At 38.4% G+C, this 15497-nt stretch overlaps 2 protein-coding genes across 5 annotated transcripts; both read right to left on the bottom strand.

Annotated features, from left to right (window-relative positions):
• Nucleotides 1-501: 501 nt before the first annotated feature.
• On the bottom strand, nucleotides 502-6541 carry LOC135616729 (uncharacterized). The gene is made up of 5 exons (XM_065116240.1): nucleotides 6073-6541; nucleotides 3821-3977; nucleotides 1277-1482; nucleotides 924-1097; nucleotides 502-830 (listed from the first exon to the last, which is right to left on the bottom strand). The coding sequence occupies exons 1-5, from the start codon at nucleotides 6295-6297 to the stop codon at nucleotides 744-746; spliced, it is 849 nt and encodes a 282-aa protein (XP_064972312.1). The 5' UTR covers nucleotides 6298-6541; the 3' UTR covers nucleotides 502-743.
• Nucleotides 6542-7029: 488 nt separating this feature from the next.
• LOC135585788 (formamidopyrimidine-DNA glycosylase-like) lies at nucleotides 7030-12857 on the bottom strand. 4 transcript variants are annotated; one of them, XR_001979131.2, is made up of 11 exons: nucleotides 12563-12856; nucleotides 12427-12478; nucleotides 12281-12338; nucleotides 11165-11233; nucleotides 10956-11081; nucleotides 10012-10062; nucleotides 9125-9202; nucleotides 8739-8841; nucleotides 7836-8019; nucleotides 7688-7722; nucleotides 7512-7615 (listed from the first exon to the last, which is right to left on the bottom strand). XR_001979131.2 is itself a non-coding variant. In XM_065116239.1 (10 exons), exons 1-10 carry the CDS (start codon nucleotides 12789-12791, stop codon nucleotides 7298-7300), a joined length of 1107 nt encoding a protein of 368 aa, XP_064972311.1. In that variant the 5' UTR covers nucleotides 12792-12857; the 3' UTR covers nucleotides 7030-7297. The 4 variants fall into 4 exon arrangements, 2 of the variants coding, with proteins under 2 accessions (XP_064972311.1, XP_064972309.1); XM_065116239.1 differs by lacking the exon at nucleotides 7836-8019 and having other exon boundaries at nucleotides 7030-7615; nucleotides 12293-12338; nucleotides 12563-12857; XM_065116237.1 differs by lacking the exon at nucleotides 7836-8019 and having other exon boundaries at nucleotides 7030-7615.
• Between the last annotated feature and the right edge of the window lie 2640 nt (nucleotides 12858-15497).

The following is a 15497-nucleotide window of genomic DNA, read 5'->3' as shown; positions in this document are numbered from 1 at the left end:
ACCATCGAGTTGGTGCCGCTGTTGACACGAAAATGATAGGACGGGCGTCTGGTGCTCCTCGAGAACAAGTTATTGGCATGAAACGTCGCACGGATGGATGCCACGCACGACGCGCGGGAACAGACAGGGTTCGAACAACATGTCGGGTCACCTACGGCGGCTGTGCATTTTTGCGCGTAATCAATGAACGGTACGACTTTGCAGTAGGTGATGGTGAGACGTGACAACAACTTTCTTGGCTCACATGACGACGGCGAGGACAGACGCAGTGGGCGGCAGGGTTGGCGAGTGAAAGCGATGGGGACGATGAACCCGCCAAGTAATTTGCATGGTCGGGCCATTGTCGACGACTACTTGAACTGCGGAAGACGCGAGCGAGGCTGACTTTGAGTTGGAAATTGGCTGTCATTAATCTTGTGTACTAGAGACAATTCGTTGGGTCAGTTATCAGGGCACAGTCATTTTTACTGATAACGAAGATCCTTATGAAGCCCTAAACCATTGTTTCAACCAAGTTCAGATAATTTTTGGTTTCTCTGAGAAGAAGTCACCAAGAGTTGCTTGCTAACAAAACATGCAAGATCAAGTCACAACGGCAACCAGGTTCAACCTTGCAGCAAAAGGTGAAGACTGCAACACCTACTTATCAGATAACGAACTAAAGATGGTGTAGTGCATCAGGTTTTGGCTGAATCTTAAACCAAACTATGGTAAACTACACCACCAGAAACAACTGGCCTACCTCAGAAGACATCCGGATTGAAGCGTCCTGGAATGGAGCTGCTCTGCTGCGCCTGCCTCAGATGAACCGTGAGTGCGTAGTTGTTGATCTGCCAACCACGTAAGAACAATGGTTACTCGACATGGGAGATCATTGGCGGGGCAATCGGTAAACGCAAGAACAAATCTACATATCACCATACCTCTAGTGTTCGAACTTGCTCCTGGTACTGAGACACCAGCTGTTTCAGATGCTGCAGCTCTTGGCTTCTCTCTTCGTATTCTTTTTGGCGATGATGCTGGATAGCCACCGCATGCTTTAGAACAGTGCTCTCGCGAATCAGCACTTCAACTTGTTCTTTCAACATCATATTTTCCTATTATTAAGGGCAAAGGAAAATAAGCAATCAATATCTACCTTTATGAAAACTTGAAAAGTCCCAAAGTGCGGAAAGAATTCCCCTACGAATGGCTGGCATTGAGCGCGTAAAGAATATAGAACGATTCACTCCACCTATATGCTTGCAATGTTGGAGAGAAGAGAAGCCTAAGGTACCTTGTGTAAGTTTCGCAGCGCTTCACCATCAGCACGAGCCATAATGGATTTCTCTAAAAACTCCAGTACTCTGGAAACACGAGTTCTAGCATCATCCACATCAGAAGCATTCATCATTTCTCTCACAAATAGCTCTACCCATTCAGAACCATCTGTTGGAAGAATGTCAATACCAGCAGCATCAACACCATTTTCCTTCACTGTACCTGCTCAGTGTTCATATATGTTAGTATACATGAAAAAATAAATTGCCTGGAGAGCTAACGTATAGGTTGTGCATACACTGCATGCATTTAAAAAAATACCTCCCCAAAAAGATCAACCACATGCAGAACATAACAAATGCCAGTGGTCAAGCCAGGTCTGATAAGTTGTGTTTTTCTAGCAAAAAAATGCACTAAGGTCGATTCAGGATTGACCAATCCCAGTGCAATCATCACGAAAGACTCTTCCAGAATTAAAATATCAATCAGAGTGTTAATTGGCTTCTCTAAAAACAGGAGTACATTATAGGAGGTATCGATATTGACAAAGTCACAACCATGAAATGGATGAGTAATAACAATCATGAAATAGATGAAACCTTGATGTCAATGATACATTATTGGAGGCAAGAGCTTGTTGATGATAGTATGAAAATCAGATAAAAAGCAAACAATTTGGTCACGTTAAGTATATCGATTGCGATAAGGTTAGCACCAAAATCAAAATTTCAGCAATTGACAACCCATTCAGGGGACGTGCGTAGAAGTAAGTCTGAAAGATCAAATCAACAATCAGCAGCTGAACATAGTCCAATGACAACTTAAGACCAGACTAACTTATTCTTTCTCGCAGTCACTAACAAAATCTAATGATCAATTGCATAAACTATTGTCCGGATCTAGCACACAAAATTCCATCATCTTTCTCTCTGGTGCCCACCAAATGGAAACAAGATATTCAAGCCCACATTTCGTCCATCATTTGTCAACTAAACTATGAATTAGAGAAGTGTTGATTGATTGACTCCAATTGTAGCACTCTAGGAAATAAAAAAAATGAATACCCCTATTAGTGCATTTGACTGCTTCATTCACTCATGTGCACATGACTTAAAAATAACCTGTCCACTACATCTCAAGAAGTCTTAGAATTCTATTATAGGCAGAAAGCAGAAAGCAGTAAATATTTCAAAGTACCTGCTGGTCTTAAACATATAAAACTGGAAACAGCTTTTTCATGTTAAATTATTTTTGCCAGTGCCATATGTCCCGACCTCAATGAAGATAATTTTGCTTTAATCAACTTAAAAGTGTCCATCGTGACCACTCTCATGTCTCCACAGACCATCTATCATTTCCAGCCACCACCTCCATCAATCACTCATCACAATCGATCATCTCCACAACCTCTTGTTACCCCTACTATTTATCAGTCTCGCTGGTTACCGTCCACAATTACAGATCAGCCATTGGCCAGCACCTGCTCCAGATCAGTTGTTGATAGTTGCACCTCATAGTCACCACAACACCAATGCAACCCAACATTTGTCATCTCCAAATACTTGCCACCACGTCCACTGGTCCATCACCATTTACCACCCTATTCTAGCTTATGCTCCTTTTCACTAGGCACAGACACATCTATTCTCCTACCTCCTCTTCTCTCCCTTTTCCCTCTTTTAATCTTTCATGTTAGCTCTTCAAAACATATTTTTACATTAAAAGGATATTTATGGAACATATACTTCAAAATAATTTTTTTAGAAAAGCAAAATAAGCACCAGTATTCCAATACAAGAATGATGATTAAGAAATGGAACAGAAAACTCATATCTCCTCAAAATTGAATATTTTACAAAATATTTAGGCCCACATCTTCTAGCAGGATAAGGTTTCTTTCAACATGGTATTTGATTCTACTTGGTACTTCTCTATCAGCTGTACATCATCCTTGACAAACATAGGGAATTCAAAGAAAAATAATTATGGATAATTCTTGAAACAGTGTTCATCTATGGCAAATAAGAAACTGACTAGCGTCACCATCAAAGATATCATACGGCTAATGATACAAAGATTCCTTCCTTTTACTGCTCCCAGAATCAGGTATGAAATACAAGAATTCTTACTGAAATTCAATCTGGAGTACATATTACTTGACAAAACATCAATGTATCTACCCAATGACCTGCACACTAAAGTCCATGTATCTACCCAATGACTCTACAAGTTCTTTACATATGGTCGTTACTTCAGAGTTATAAACATAAAATCCATCTCAAGGGAATCCAATATCAGAACAAGCAATATGATTTCTTTCATCAAAATGTTTAAACAAATCTAATACTGCAAGAATTTAAACAAATTACTGACAAATAAAGAAAGAAATTACAAATACAAGAACTTATACATTATTTTCAATGTCCCGCATGAAATCTTAACAATCAATGTAATAGGTCACTAAGACACCTGAAGGAAAGAAACGTGACTATGCAAATTTACGATATTTAAAGACCAAAGCTTCACAATAAATGAAGTGCATAGTGGAATGTAAATCTACCTTCAGTTGGTAACTGAGCATTCATTTCATTGCCATTTTCAGGTTTTCTTACACCAGAAACCAAGTTGAAGTCTGCTGACTCTAATCGAAGGTCATTCAAACTCTTTATTGTGGAATCTAGATCATTTCCAGATGCTTCAAGAGCGCGTTCAAGAAGCTGGAGGAATTAATTACCATTGTTAGCAAAAATACAACATGATACACTCATATACTAGACCTGATTTAGAGGCATGCAGAAACCAAAAGGAAGTCACAAATAAAAAGATTTGGGAACTCTTGCCCATGGATGAACATGAACCATATGCAGCTGGGTAAAAGAGAAAAAAAATCATCGAGTTAAAATGCTAAAATAATAAGAAAACATAAAATGCAAAAACACAAACAAAATGATTTTAGGATGCATAATGCATAATTCTAACTGGAAGGTTAATGAAAAGGTTATGATCACATTGGACTAATAACTAACGGAACCTGCATCCCGTTCTTCAACATCGTCCTTGTAAGGAAGATCAAACACAATCAGATATGGAAGAGCAAGCCTATTTTACAATCCTGAATGGTCAGTCCCTTTAAATGGAAAGTGAAGGAATAAAAGGCACCATCAGAGAATAAAAACCATTACTCAAGAAATATAAGTTACTATCTATATCTATCCCTACACATGCTTGCTCAAAAACAAATGCAAGGAGAAGCATCATTTTATGGGAACAAAAACAGAAGTTCACCAGCAGACATCCAGAAAGATGCCATACAAAGCTTTCATGCACATCTAATGTAGATGTGTGATGTAATCACTATCTTTTTGCCAGTCACTCATTAATGTTAAACACTTAATGACAGATATAAGAAATAACTTCAATCTTATGATGCTTATCACAATAACCAATTAAGCTTTTATAGGCTTAAACAATCAATTCAACCACTGGCTTCATCCTAATTTGTTCCTAAGTTCAAGAACTAATGACGTACTTTGCCATATATCATCAAAACATCACATGCTACTAGCAGTCTTAACAAGTTACCGCAGGCAACTGCAACGGATGACAAAAAAAAAATTAAAATTAAAATTGGTCACCCTAAGGAAGACAATCTAGGCCTAGCAGCTGTGGACCCCTCACAATGATCCCAACCAGTTGAAATCTTTCCTTAAATAGTGAACAAAATCACAGACATCATGACGCAAAGCACTGACCACTTAGAACCAGCTGGGCTGGGGCACGTGGGTGTGTACAATTAGTCATGCCCATATGTAAAACTGAGCACATGACTTGGACAAGCATAGAACATGCATGTTTTTATCAACTCAGGACCAGAAATTATGAAACACTTGGCATGGAAATAACTGACACAACCATAAATTTTTCCATAAGAAATTCAACTTTGCATACACTTTTGCTTTTGCTATCAACAATGTCGTCAATTTTACTGGTAATGAGAACAGCTTCCAAAGAGGACAACCCTATTATCTTATGCAACAAAGTTACTATAATCACATGAATTAATAGCAACAGAACATTCCATTAGTAAGGAGCATACAGCAGTTCCAAGTTCCTCAAAATTAAATCCAGATCCATAAGGAATTGTTATTAAAAGAAGCACCAATCACAGAAAGTGTCCTCGTGCAGGGTAACCAATCAAAACCAACAACAATTTCGTAGTAGGCACATACCAAGGTACCTACGTTAGATGCTTTACACAATCTTAAAATGGCAGAACCCTTTCCATCTTATACTACCATTACGAGCACCAAAGTTTCTGGGATGAGAGGACATTATGAGCCCATCAAATACCTTAAAAGCTAACAGCACCAGCTTGTGAAACCCCATTACCACCCCAAGGCCTTGGGACACGTCTTTCTAGAGCTACCATGCTAAAAAAATTCATTTGTCTACTTTTGTAATAAAAATGTACAATTAATATCATCCATATACATAGAATTAGTATATATCTTCCAATATTGTCTTGATCAGCCATGAGCGCCTGCCTCTCAAGAAAAATAAATGAAACAAAAAACATCCTAAATGCACCAATAGGCCAATATAAGCCTAGATAATGACCATTTTGTGACAAAAATGGATGGAATCGGTGTGCATGACCAGCTAGTCAAACCAGATCGTTCTAGGATTCATCCGAAGATAATGAAAGTCCCAAGTTTGTGCATAAACTAAACCATCCTAAACAAACATTAAAAAAATATCTTAAGAATGAAATGACCAGCAGCCAAAGACAAGAGAGAGAGAACGAAAAGTCACCTGCTGATCCATTTCGGGGAACAGGGACCTCAGACGGGCAAGATAAGCCGCGATCCGTTCACCGTCGCAGTGGTCGAAAGAGGGGGAGGCCCGAGACGGCGAGACGCGGAGGGAGGCGGTCGGGGAGGAGGCGCAGCGGGCCCTCTTGGAGGCCGGCGGAGGGGTGCTGTGGAGGAGCTCCTCGAAGATGGAAGATGACCTCTTCCCGCAGACTACCGCAGACATGGTGGCCTCCACGCCTGGTCTTCGATGGCGTCCTCGATCCCTTCGCTCGCCGCCGCCGCCGCCTCCCCCTCCTCTCCTCTAGGCCGCTCCTCCCATCCAGCGGCGTCGATCTCGGCCGGATCTCGGGCAAGACCGTCTCGGGATCGATCCACGGCGAGGGCGGCGGCGTCCTCCAAATCGAGGGTTCGACGGAACGGGAAGAAAGGGATTGGGGAATGGAGTCTGCGACTTTGATGCTTTGCTGGGAAAACGAGGGGTGGTATTTGGTCACATGAAACGGGTCGGCACGTGGGTACACGTACTGGGGTAAGAAAAGAAAATAGTAGAAAATGATTCAGTTGCTCCAACTCACCTTTTTCGATCCAGTGATTTATAGGAATTCTTTTATCTGTTTTTTCCCTTAAAAAAAAAAATATATATATATATATATATATATATATATATATATATATTTTTTTTTTTTTTTTTTTTTTGCACCCTCTGACCAACTTTAATAGGCACAGATATTTTTGAGACTATCTCACCATCATTGAAAGTTCCTATCCTACCATTGCAAAACGTATCATTATCATCTCCATGCTTATCAAGGATATCAACTTCGTCATTGATGTCCATACTTTAAATGATCATCATCGTTCGGATCGTAGAGAAATAACCTTACTATTATAACAAAAAACGTCATCCTCGAGTGTTATATAAGATATTATGGATAAATTTTGCATCACCACCTCGTTAAGTTGAACTATGAGAATCCAAATGACTGCAGCAGGCAGCACATGTAAACAGAAACAAGAGCATCACACACCTGCAACCATGGCCAAGGAGCAAAATGCCATGGCAGCAGTTCCCAGCTATATTGTAACTTTGCATGACAGTGATACGGTTGATATCCAGTCACCGTGCCATCAACCAAGCTGTATCCTAAAGCACAATAAGCACACACAGGAAGACCAAAATGCTCCTGCAAAAGATGGCTGATTCAAAATTAGCCTCCATACACCTATATTTTTGCTTTCTTCTGTCGTGTGGTGGCTCGAGTGGATTCTGACAGCTTCTTTGATGTGCCTCTCGCAGCTTGGACTTGTTTCTGCGTCGTTCCTTTGCTTGGAATACTATCGCTCTTGAACTCACTGGTTTTTTTCTTTTGCTGCCCCTCGACGCCTTCAGTTGTCTTGCTTCTCTTGGAAGTTCCATTATTATCATCTTCCTCACTTTCTGATTCTTCCACATCGGACCTGGCTTTTCTTGACTTCTTTTTCGGAGCCTCTTTTGACTGATTTCCGGTTAACTTCTGCAACTCCGGAACGTATGCTGAAGTCTGCCCACAGATATGATGAGTTAAACGAACATATAAATTGATAAGAAGAGTTTCTAAGTAGCAAGGACTTACTCTGCCACCTACTGTGATGAAATTGATCTTCTTCCCTGTCAAAAAAAGAGGAATCTATAGTTTTACATTCCTTTGTTTCTCTGGATATCCATACAGGGGCATGGAATAAGAAGAGCAAGCATCCAAAAAAGATGAGATATGAAGATACCAATAGGTCATTAAATTTGCCACTGATGTATGAAAATAATCAGATGACAAATTCTTTTTCTTCTTTCATCACATGCAGTAACATTATCCGCATGATCTCCTAGTTCCTGCATCTCAAGGAAAATCCTTCTCCACCATTTCACAAAATCAGTCCATTATCGCACATCTCCTGAGGTCTAATTCCACTAGCCACAATTCGAGTAACATGCCAATCAATATTCTACCATCAGTACATCAGAAATTCATTGGTAGCAACTAATTTCAGAGAGTTGGGAAGACTTGCACTCATGTTTACAATGTAGGAGACACCAAAGGCTTAATTAGCTATGTGAATTGCTCCATGATTCCATTAATTTATAACACTATTTTAAATTTGGAAAGCATATTGCTATCCTCATTATTGGAAATTTGGGCGAATAAATGGGCAAAACAAAGTTTGCGATATCTTTGTAAAACCTAAATAAACTGCAAACAAATCCTCTATTGTTAAACTATTGGCATTGCCCAAAATATGACAATTTAAAGCTACATTACAATTCTCAAACATAGCCAAAATAAATTAAGCAAAATAAAGCTATATATATAACCACTCTCTAAGCATGAATATTATCAGACCTACAGTTAGTTTATTGAACAGCAATCAGAAAACTGTCATAGCTTCCATTTGATGGAACAAAAACCTTGGTTTTAGTGAGCACGGATCTACTCTAAAGTTCAAACAAAAATTGGAAGGTGATTACAGTTACAATGTGGTCCAAATAAAGAACTGAAATTCAGGAGAGTGCTGATTACAGATACTTGATGACTACAAATATCAATAAATTGAAATAAAAGCCTAATGCTTTAGAGAAACCAATCTTTGAAGTTGAAGTAGATGCATTCAATTTATAGTCAGAAAACAAACCATTTACAAAGGCCTTCCCAGATTTCTTTTCACGAGAATGAAAAATCCAATCTTTGGGGAACTGACTACTATCAGCTCCAACTTCCAGGGCCTTGTCTATTACCTGTAAATACAGACTAGTGTGTCAAAATGATCATAAAGAGGTATCTTATTTTGACCTTCCCCAGACATTTCCCCATTGAGAAATGAAATAATCATTATATTCTAAAATGACTGGTGTCAATATATCTTCAACCGCATGTTCAATAATCTACAGATTTCCCTTCCATAGTTTTTGTCTCAAGAATCACAAGTGTTTCTTTCACATACTCAAAACTGTTAAATGATCACAAAAGTTTCTTACACATACCCAAACTATCAGTTAGATGATTGTTTATGCTACTCACCTCTCTGATGCATCTGTGCAATGACTTGCAACTCTCTTTTGACAAGCTTGAAGCAATTTGAAGGGGATGAAGCTTCGCCTACACATTGTTAAAACCATGAGTGTCACACTTATAGGAGGCATCTTTAAATGAAACATACACAGTACTGTTGTAAATGAAAAAGGTACTTTACATAGAAAAGGGTTTGTCGTTATCCAGGGGTGGGCTATGGCTGTGATAGGTAGAAAAAATAACAATATGCAACACTATGCACAATTTTATCAATGAGAAGCAAACACACGTACAAAATCAACATGCATGGAAGAGAAATCAAGTGCCTGGGGTTTGACTTGGTCATAATTACTTAGGTTGTTTTCAATCTAATTTTGATAGTTCCGCTCAGAAATAGCTGGGTGGCTGGCCCAACTACTCAAGGACCCTCTTCAAATGATTTGTTCCATTTGAAAGAAGCAAGCTGGATGGTAATCCAGAACAGACTAATCACAGAGTATCTTCCAACAATTTCAAAGAAGCAATTCTTACCGTAAAATAAGGTAAAGAAGAAAGAGAAAAAAAAGGTTGGAAGCCACAACAGAAGGTCTACGAAAGTCTGTCCATTCAGATATACATGGGAATAGTTTATGTTGGAAAATGATAAGCAGGAAAAATAGCAAAACCTATATGAAGGAACAGCTTATGTAGCATATGCAGAAGATAGAAGCTTATAACATTACAACGCAGGCCAGCATAATCCCAAGGAAAAGGCATATTAAAGAATGGGTAAATAACATAGAGCATGTCATGTGTGAGAAAGTTGTAGTTTTATTCAAGTTGAACTAGGAAAAAGGTTAATGAATCTGCCTAGACATGTAAAAGCATATGTAAGACAAGAAGGCAATGCAGATAACCTGGTAAAGCACCTCATCTACTATCCAGTTACCGATACCTGAAATATAACTCTGCAGCAAGAGAACAAAATTCTGAGAGAGTTGGTATGAATCCAAAATTCAAGGTATGCAAAGAAAAATAAACCAACCAATATGTCCACAGAATTAACAGTCACATTGTTTCAAATATAGAGTAAGTCAAATCTTGTGTAAAAGTTAAAGGCAACAAAATAAAGATATAGACAAATAAAACACTCCAAAGTATCCCAACTTGTGCTCTGGAAGACCAAGATCTAATGCTTTTAAGGACTTCTACGAGCTATTAAAGGGAACTTTGCAGCATTTAGCAATCTCAGCATCTATTCTAACCAACTTTTTTGTAACAAATTATATTAGAGCTAATCATTAGCTACCTTGACAGGCCAACAAAACTACCTCTAAGAAATTCAGTTGATATTGTTGTGACATAGGAGTAATCATTGCTTGCCTTTGTGCCCAGAACTAATTGTTTGAACTTAATTAACCATCACATAAATATTCAGTAGTTGTTTTGATAAATAATGAGTACATACTTGAATGATTCTCATAAATAAGTCATGAATTTTGATATGCTTAACAACATCATCAGGATAACTGTATTACAAGAATTCAGCAAAACAGGAAAGAGGCTCTCATGAAAATGAGTAGTGAGATAAACAGAACCACATTATGTCTAACACCTTCACTCACCAAAAAAAATGAAAAACTTGAGTGCTAAAGCAATGTACCAAAGTATAACGATACAGATCTTTGTATGAGTTAGCACATGTCTTTCAGCTAGATGCAGTATTTGTAACCAAATCAATTCCACAAACAATGTATTATACCACACCTCTTAGGTGATGAGAAAAGATCAAAGGGCATTCTCAGATTCTAAAACGTTTAACTACCACACAGAAGTAGTTCCGATAAGGATATTTCTTAACCTGATCAAGTAAGAGAGTCTTTATTGCAATCTTCTTTTTGCTTAGTGAGTCCACAAAGTCATCAACTGGCATAAGCTCTAACAGGGCATCTGGCCCTAGCTCAGAAATTGGAGGTACAGATTCTGGCTGCATCAAATAAAGCCTGTAAGAACAGGGACAATGTTTGCAATGACTGCAATCAACATGGAACAAGAAATGCTGGAGTATACATCATCAAGCAAGCGAACTCGGGCAAAACGCCTCTTATCAGTAAAAGAAAACTCCAGCCCATCATCTAGCTGCAAATTCAATGGACAAAAGTTAGTAAAATCAGGAAGAAAAAGATGTTGTGTCAATGAGAGAACAAAAATTCCTGCAGGTATATTCAATGACAAGGCAAAATTAACTCGGAGAACAAGGATGACTACTGGTATTTTTATGTAAGTCCCTAACCCTTAAATTGTAATCTCAAGCAAAAATATTATCTTCTAAACATAGTGAATATAGAGAACGCGTAGAAATAGTTGAGTTATGAATCTGACATATTCAGACTGTTTGATTTTACTCCCTCTTACATCCATTCAACATTGTTTAGGGTTCTACTCTACAGATTGAGACATGAAAACCCTGCATGCAATGGAGGATGAGCATTTAGCTAGTCTACTATGAGAAATCCATTATACCAGAAATGTTGATTATAGATTATTGCTGGTTTCAATCTATAATTTGCCTCAGACTATCATAAATAATGGAAGTAAAATCCGTTATACAGAAATTTTGATTCTAAATTCTTGCTGCCTTTGATCTTGTATGATTTACCTGACTATTATAATTAATGGAATGATGTTCAACAACATTTAATCAGAAAGTACAGGAAGTAATTGTTCTTTTTCTATAGAAGTCTAATCAGATACATTGAGTTGGTGCATTAACAAGCAAATTACATTGTGCCTAATTTATTATAAATTAGGTCCCTTTTGGTCTTAATGTGCAAACTCCACCGGTGCCATTTCACTTTACAGTCCTCTAAGTTATTTTTATCTTTTAAACTACTTCGAACCAGACCATCCTTGACTGTACAACATCCGAGCTCTAATCCGCATCAAGCAATTTAATCTTCTTGTCATCTGCTTCTTTGTATAACTTTCCATAATGTAGTTACTTCACATACGACAAGACATTTCAGCAACTTCAATTGAATAACTCGATCTGGTTATCAAGCAACCATGTCTCCATTTTAAGCAATAGGAAGCTAATTGCATTCCCAAAATCGTCATCACGACACTCATAAACCAAGCGACAGGAGCACGAACGGAAGAAAAAGGGCATGGAAACAAAACTCGTACTTTGACAAACACCTTCGAGTATTTCGAAGGCCATTCATCTGTATCGTTCACCGCAGCCCTAAAAACAACCAAAGTAGCTTTGAGAACTACAGAAAGCTCGGATTCCTTATTTGTATAAGATCATCTGGATGAGAAACAAAGACAACCTTCTGTACTTGGTCAAGGCCACGCCCTTGATATAGACCGCACCTGCCATCCCTAGAACCCAAGAAGACGGGTCAAGAAACTTTCTGAGACAATTAAAAAGCGGGGATTTTAATGAGCTGGGGAGGGTGTACCGACCGAAGTGGAAGGTGGGAAAGGGCGGGGAGTCAAGGCGGAGCCACAGGTTCTTCCCCTTGCGGAGAGCGGCGACGATGCTCCTACCGACTAGGGCGGACTCAAAGTCAGCACGGGAGACGCCATCGATGACCTTCGGATCGTCGGCCACCGAACATCCGGTGATCTTCTTCCCGACGCAGTGCTCCTCGATCGCCCGCCGAGCCACCTCCACCTCCGGGAGTTCCGGCATCCTCTGAACTCACTCTCTCTCTCTCTCCGTCGGGGCTTCCTTCTCTGTTCTCGCGTAGTTTCGTTTCGCAAGTGGCCGACACCTCGACAGCCGAAAGTTTGCTTAACGGGTTCGGGTACGGATCCTAATATCCGTTAGGCATCCTTTGATTTGCATGAGATTTTGGTTGTGCACTTGCTAGTTTGACATTGTAAGATATCAAAAATCTATGTATTAGGTAACAACTTCGTTGGCGAAGCACGTAACAAAAACTCCTTTAATGCTTACGTTAATAAATTATTCAAATGATTTGATAAAATAAAAAAAAAATTAAAAATCGATCTTTTCGGGAATGCACCATCGGAGTATTTTATAGTGTATTGAAGTGATTATTGATTCGAGATCATGCTAAATATCAAGACAGTTTATTAGTTGTGAGATTGTGCACGGAATCCTTAGGCCATAATTCTAGAGTAATGACTTGTTTTGATATTACGATTTTAGTTATCATCGTGGAGTTAGTGTTTTTGTCCATATCACATTGTTGACTTCGTACGATTGAAACTCGATTGACGTGCTAATCAAGAAGTTGACTTGCTAGTTAAGTGGGCATAAAGTGTCATCAAGTTACACACGTGTCATATTCCTCAAATCACTTGTCCTCGTATACACGTGTCATATTCCTCAAATCACTTGCCCTCCCATATGTGAAAGGGTGATGCTTTATAGCCAAATTAGAGCATGCCATTATTGATTAATACTTTATAGTTGAATTCAATCACATCATAATCGGGATGCTTCATGGTCGAATTTAATCACGTCATCAATAAATAATGCTTCATGTTTGGATTCGACCACATCGTTTTAGCTCTTCATGCACGTAGTCTCATAGCTTTGGGTTCTTTCTTATATAATAAACACTACAATAATTTAAATCCACTCACATTATTATTTTTAGGTGTAATGTTTAATTTGGTTTGATTTATGATCGTTCACAATAGTTATTTGATAATTTGCACCCTATGGTCCAATCAAAGAGCTATAGGTCTACTCCCAACGAACCGTCAAGGACTCGAGGAGATCGTGATCTTGATAATTAATTTTATAAATCTAACATTTTAACGTTGCCTATCCAATTATATTGCTATGCAATTAAAGAGTATTGCAATGGAGCTTAAGGATCGTTCAATCTTATAAACAAATGATACTCTTCCTCTATTCATTTCATGTACTCTTGTAAACCTTATGTCAGATCTTCAAATATTTAAGCTTGAGAATGCTTAGAGGACTCCTGAAACTCCACCTTCGAAGGTCCAATATATCTTATTCTTCCTCTTCATTTTCTATGAGCTTTGATCTGTTTTTGTCCCCTCCTCTCCTTTGGTCTTTGCTAATCTCACTTCCTCCTACTCTTAAGAAATTGGAGATCCCACGATGAGGTAGGCTACTCTATTGAGGGTGGTGTCTAATAGCCTATGACCCACTTATTTAACTATATCTCATGCATTCAATACAACTATTTCATTCTGAGTTTGATCTTAACTATTGAGTTTGATCTTAACTATGGGAAGGTAGGGGCTATATGTTAAATCATTATTTTTTATTTATATTATGCACGATGAGAGTTTCAGTTCTCCTTCATCCTTTTATTTATTTATTTGTCATGATCTTATAAGTTTGGGAGGTTATATCTACTCAAATAGAATTGAACTTGTGACACTATCTATAACATTTGTTGAGAAATATTATAGTCTTTGCATCACCTTAACACTGGCCTTATATCATGCATATTATAATGTGTACTTTAGCGGCTTGACTACTAATTTGGTTCTTAGCATTTCTTTTCGTATAAATGGATTTTGCTAGAAGATTTTTCCACACCAATGACAATAAAAGGTAAGAAGTTGGATGACTCCTCAAGATTAACAAAGAAGTAGCAACGAGAATGATATTGGGAGCCATAATAGGAACAATGACAACAATACGAGTAGTCACATAAGCCACTATGAGTGTCATTTGATCACCAAATTGAGCATCTCTATATGCTAAGAAGAGGGTTAGCCTTGGTTCGGGCCAATGATAAATGACTAGCAATTCAAGAGTCCTCTTAATAGAGCAAGATGAGGAGGATAAAAGAAGGCCCTGGTTCTCAATTATTGGTTAAGAGAGGCGACGAAAGATCACCCAACACCCACCTCTAACCTAGTTGTCTATTTACGAACTATCTTATTAATTGGGATAGGTTCACGTGCGAGGCTTCAAGCTACTAAACTGAGCCCATGAAGGTCCCTCTTCGTCCACCATAGATGATCTTGGCAAATTCATGCTTGTGGGAGCTTCCAGAATCGAGGGGTGACAAATTCGTCTACGAAGCTAGCAAGCATAAAGGAGGTTGGTTTTAAATATTTTATGGTTATATTGACCTTTTAAAAGACATCAAAGTATAAGATATATATCGAATTCTCAATGTTGATTTAAGATCCATTTTACTAAAATATTAATGATCTTAAGTGACACTACCAACTTATTGTCATGTTTAGTATCCATTTTACTAAGGCATTAATGATCTTCTTCCTTGAAGGTGATTACGGGTCACTATTTACTCAATGTCTTATAACATAATCTTTTAGGCATTAAGACATGAACTATATTATTGTCTTATCTCAACGATGGCGCTCTGATTATAACATCAACTTACCATTAAATTGGGCGGCCTTGAAAATGTAA

Source organism: Musa acuminata, chromosome BXJ2-7 (assembly GCF_036884655.1).
Source record: "Musa acuminata AAA Group cultivar baxijiao chromosome BXJ2-7, Cavendish_Baxijiao_AAA, whole genome shotgun sequence".
Lineage (NCBI taxonomy): Eukaryota > Viridiplantae > Streptophyta > Magnoliopsida > Zingiberales > Musaceae > Musa > Musa acuminata.
Note: the sequence above shows the minus strand (reverse complement) of the source record. Positions and strands in the feature narration are given on the sequence as shown.

What these genes read in the sequence shown, in the direction of transcription:
- LOC135616729 (XM_065116240.1), bottom strand. Translation starts at nt 6,297, where the DNA reads ATGTCTGCGGTAGTCTGCGGGAAGAGGTCATCTTCCATCTTCGAGGAG. An exon ending in TCCCCGAAATGGATCAGCAG is followed by an intron (nt 3,978 to 6,072) that starts GTGACTTTTCGT and finishes TAATTCCTCCAG; the next exon opens with CTTCTTGAACGCGCTCTTGA. An exon ending in CGCTGCGAAACTTACACAAG is followed by an intron (nt 1,098 to 1,276) that starts GTACCTTAGGCT and finishes CCTTAATAATAG; the next exon opens with GAAAATATGATGTTGAAAGA.
- LOC135585788 (XM_065116237.1), bottom strand. Translation starts at nt 12,791, where the DNA reads ATGCCGGAACTCCCGGAGGTGGAGGTGGCTCGGCGGGCGATCGAGGAG. An exon ending in AGACTCTCTTACTTGATCAG is followed by an intron (nt 10,063 to 10,955) that starts GTTAAGAAATAT and finishes CTCTTGCTGCAG; the next exon opens with AGTTATATTTCAGGTATCGG. An exon ending in TAGATGAGGTGCTTTACCAG is followed by an intron (nt 9,203 to 10,011) that starts GTTATCTGCATT and finishes AACAATGTGTAG; the next exon opens with GCGAAGCTTCATCCCCTTCA.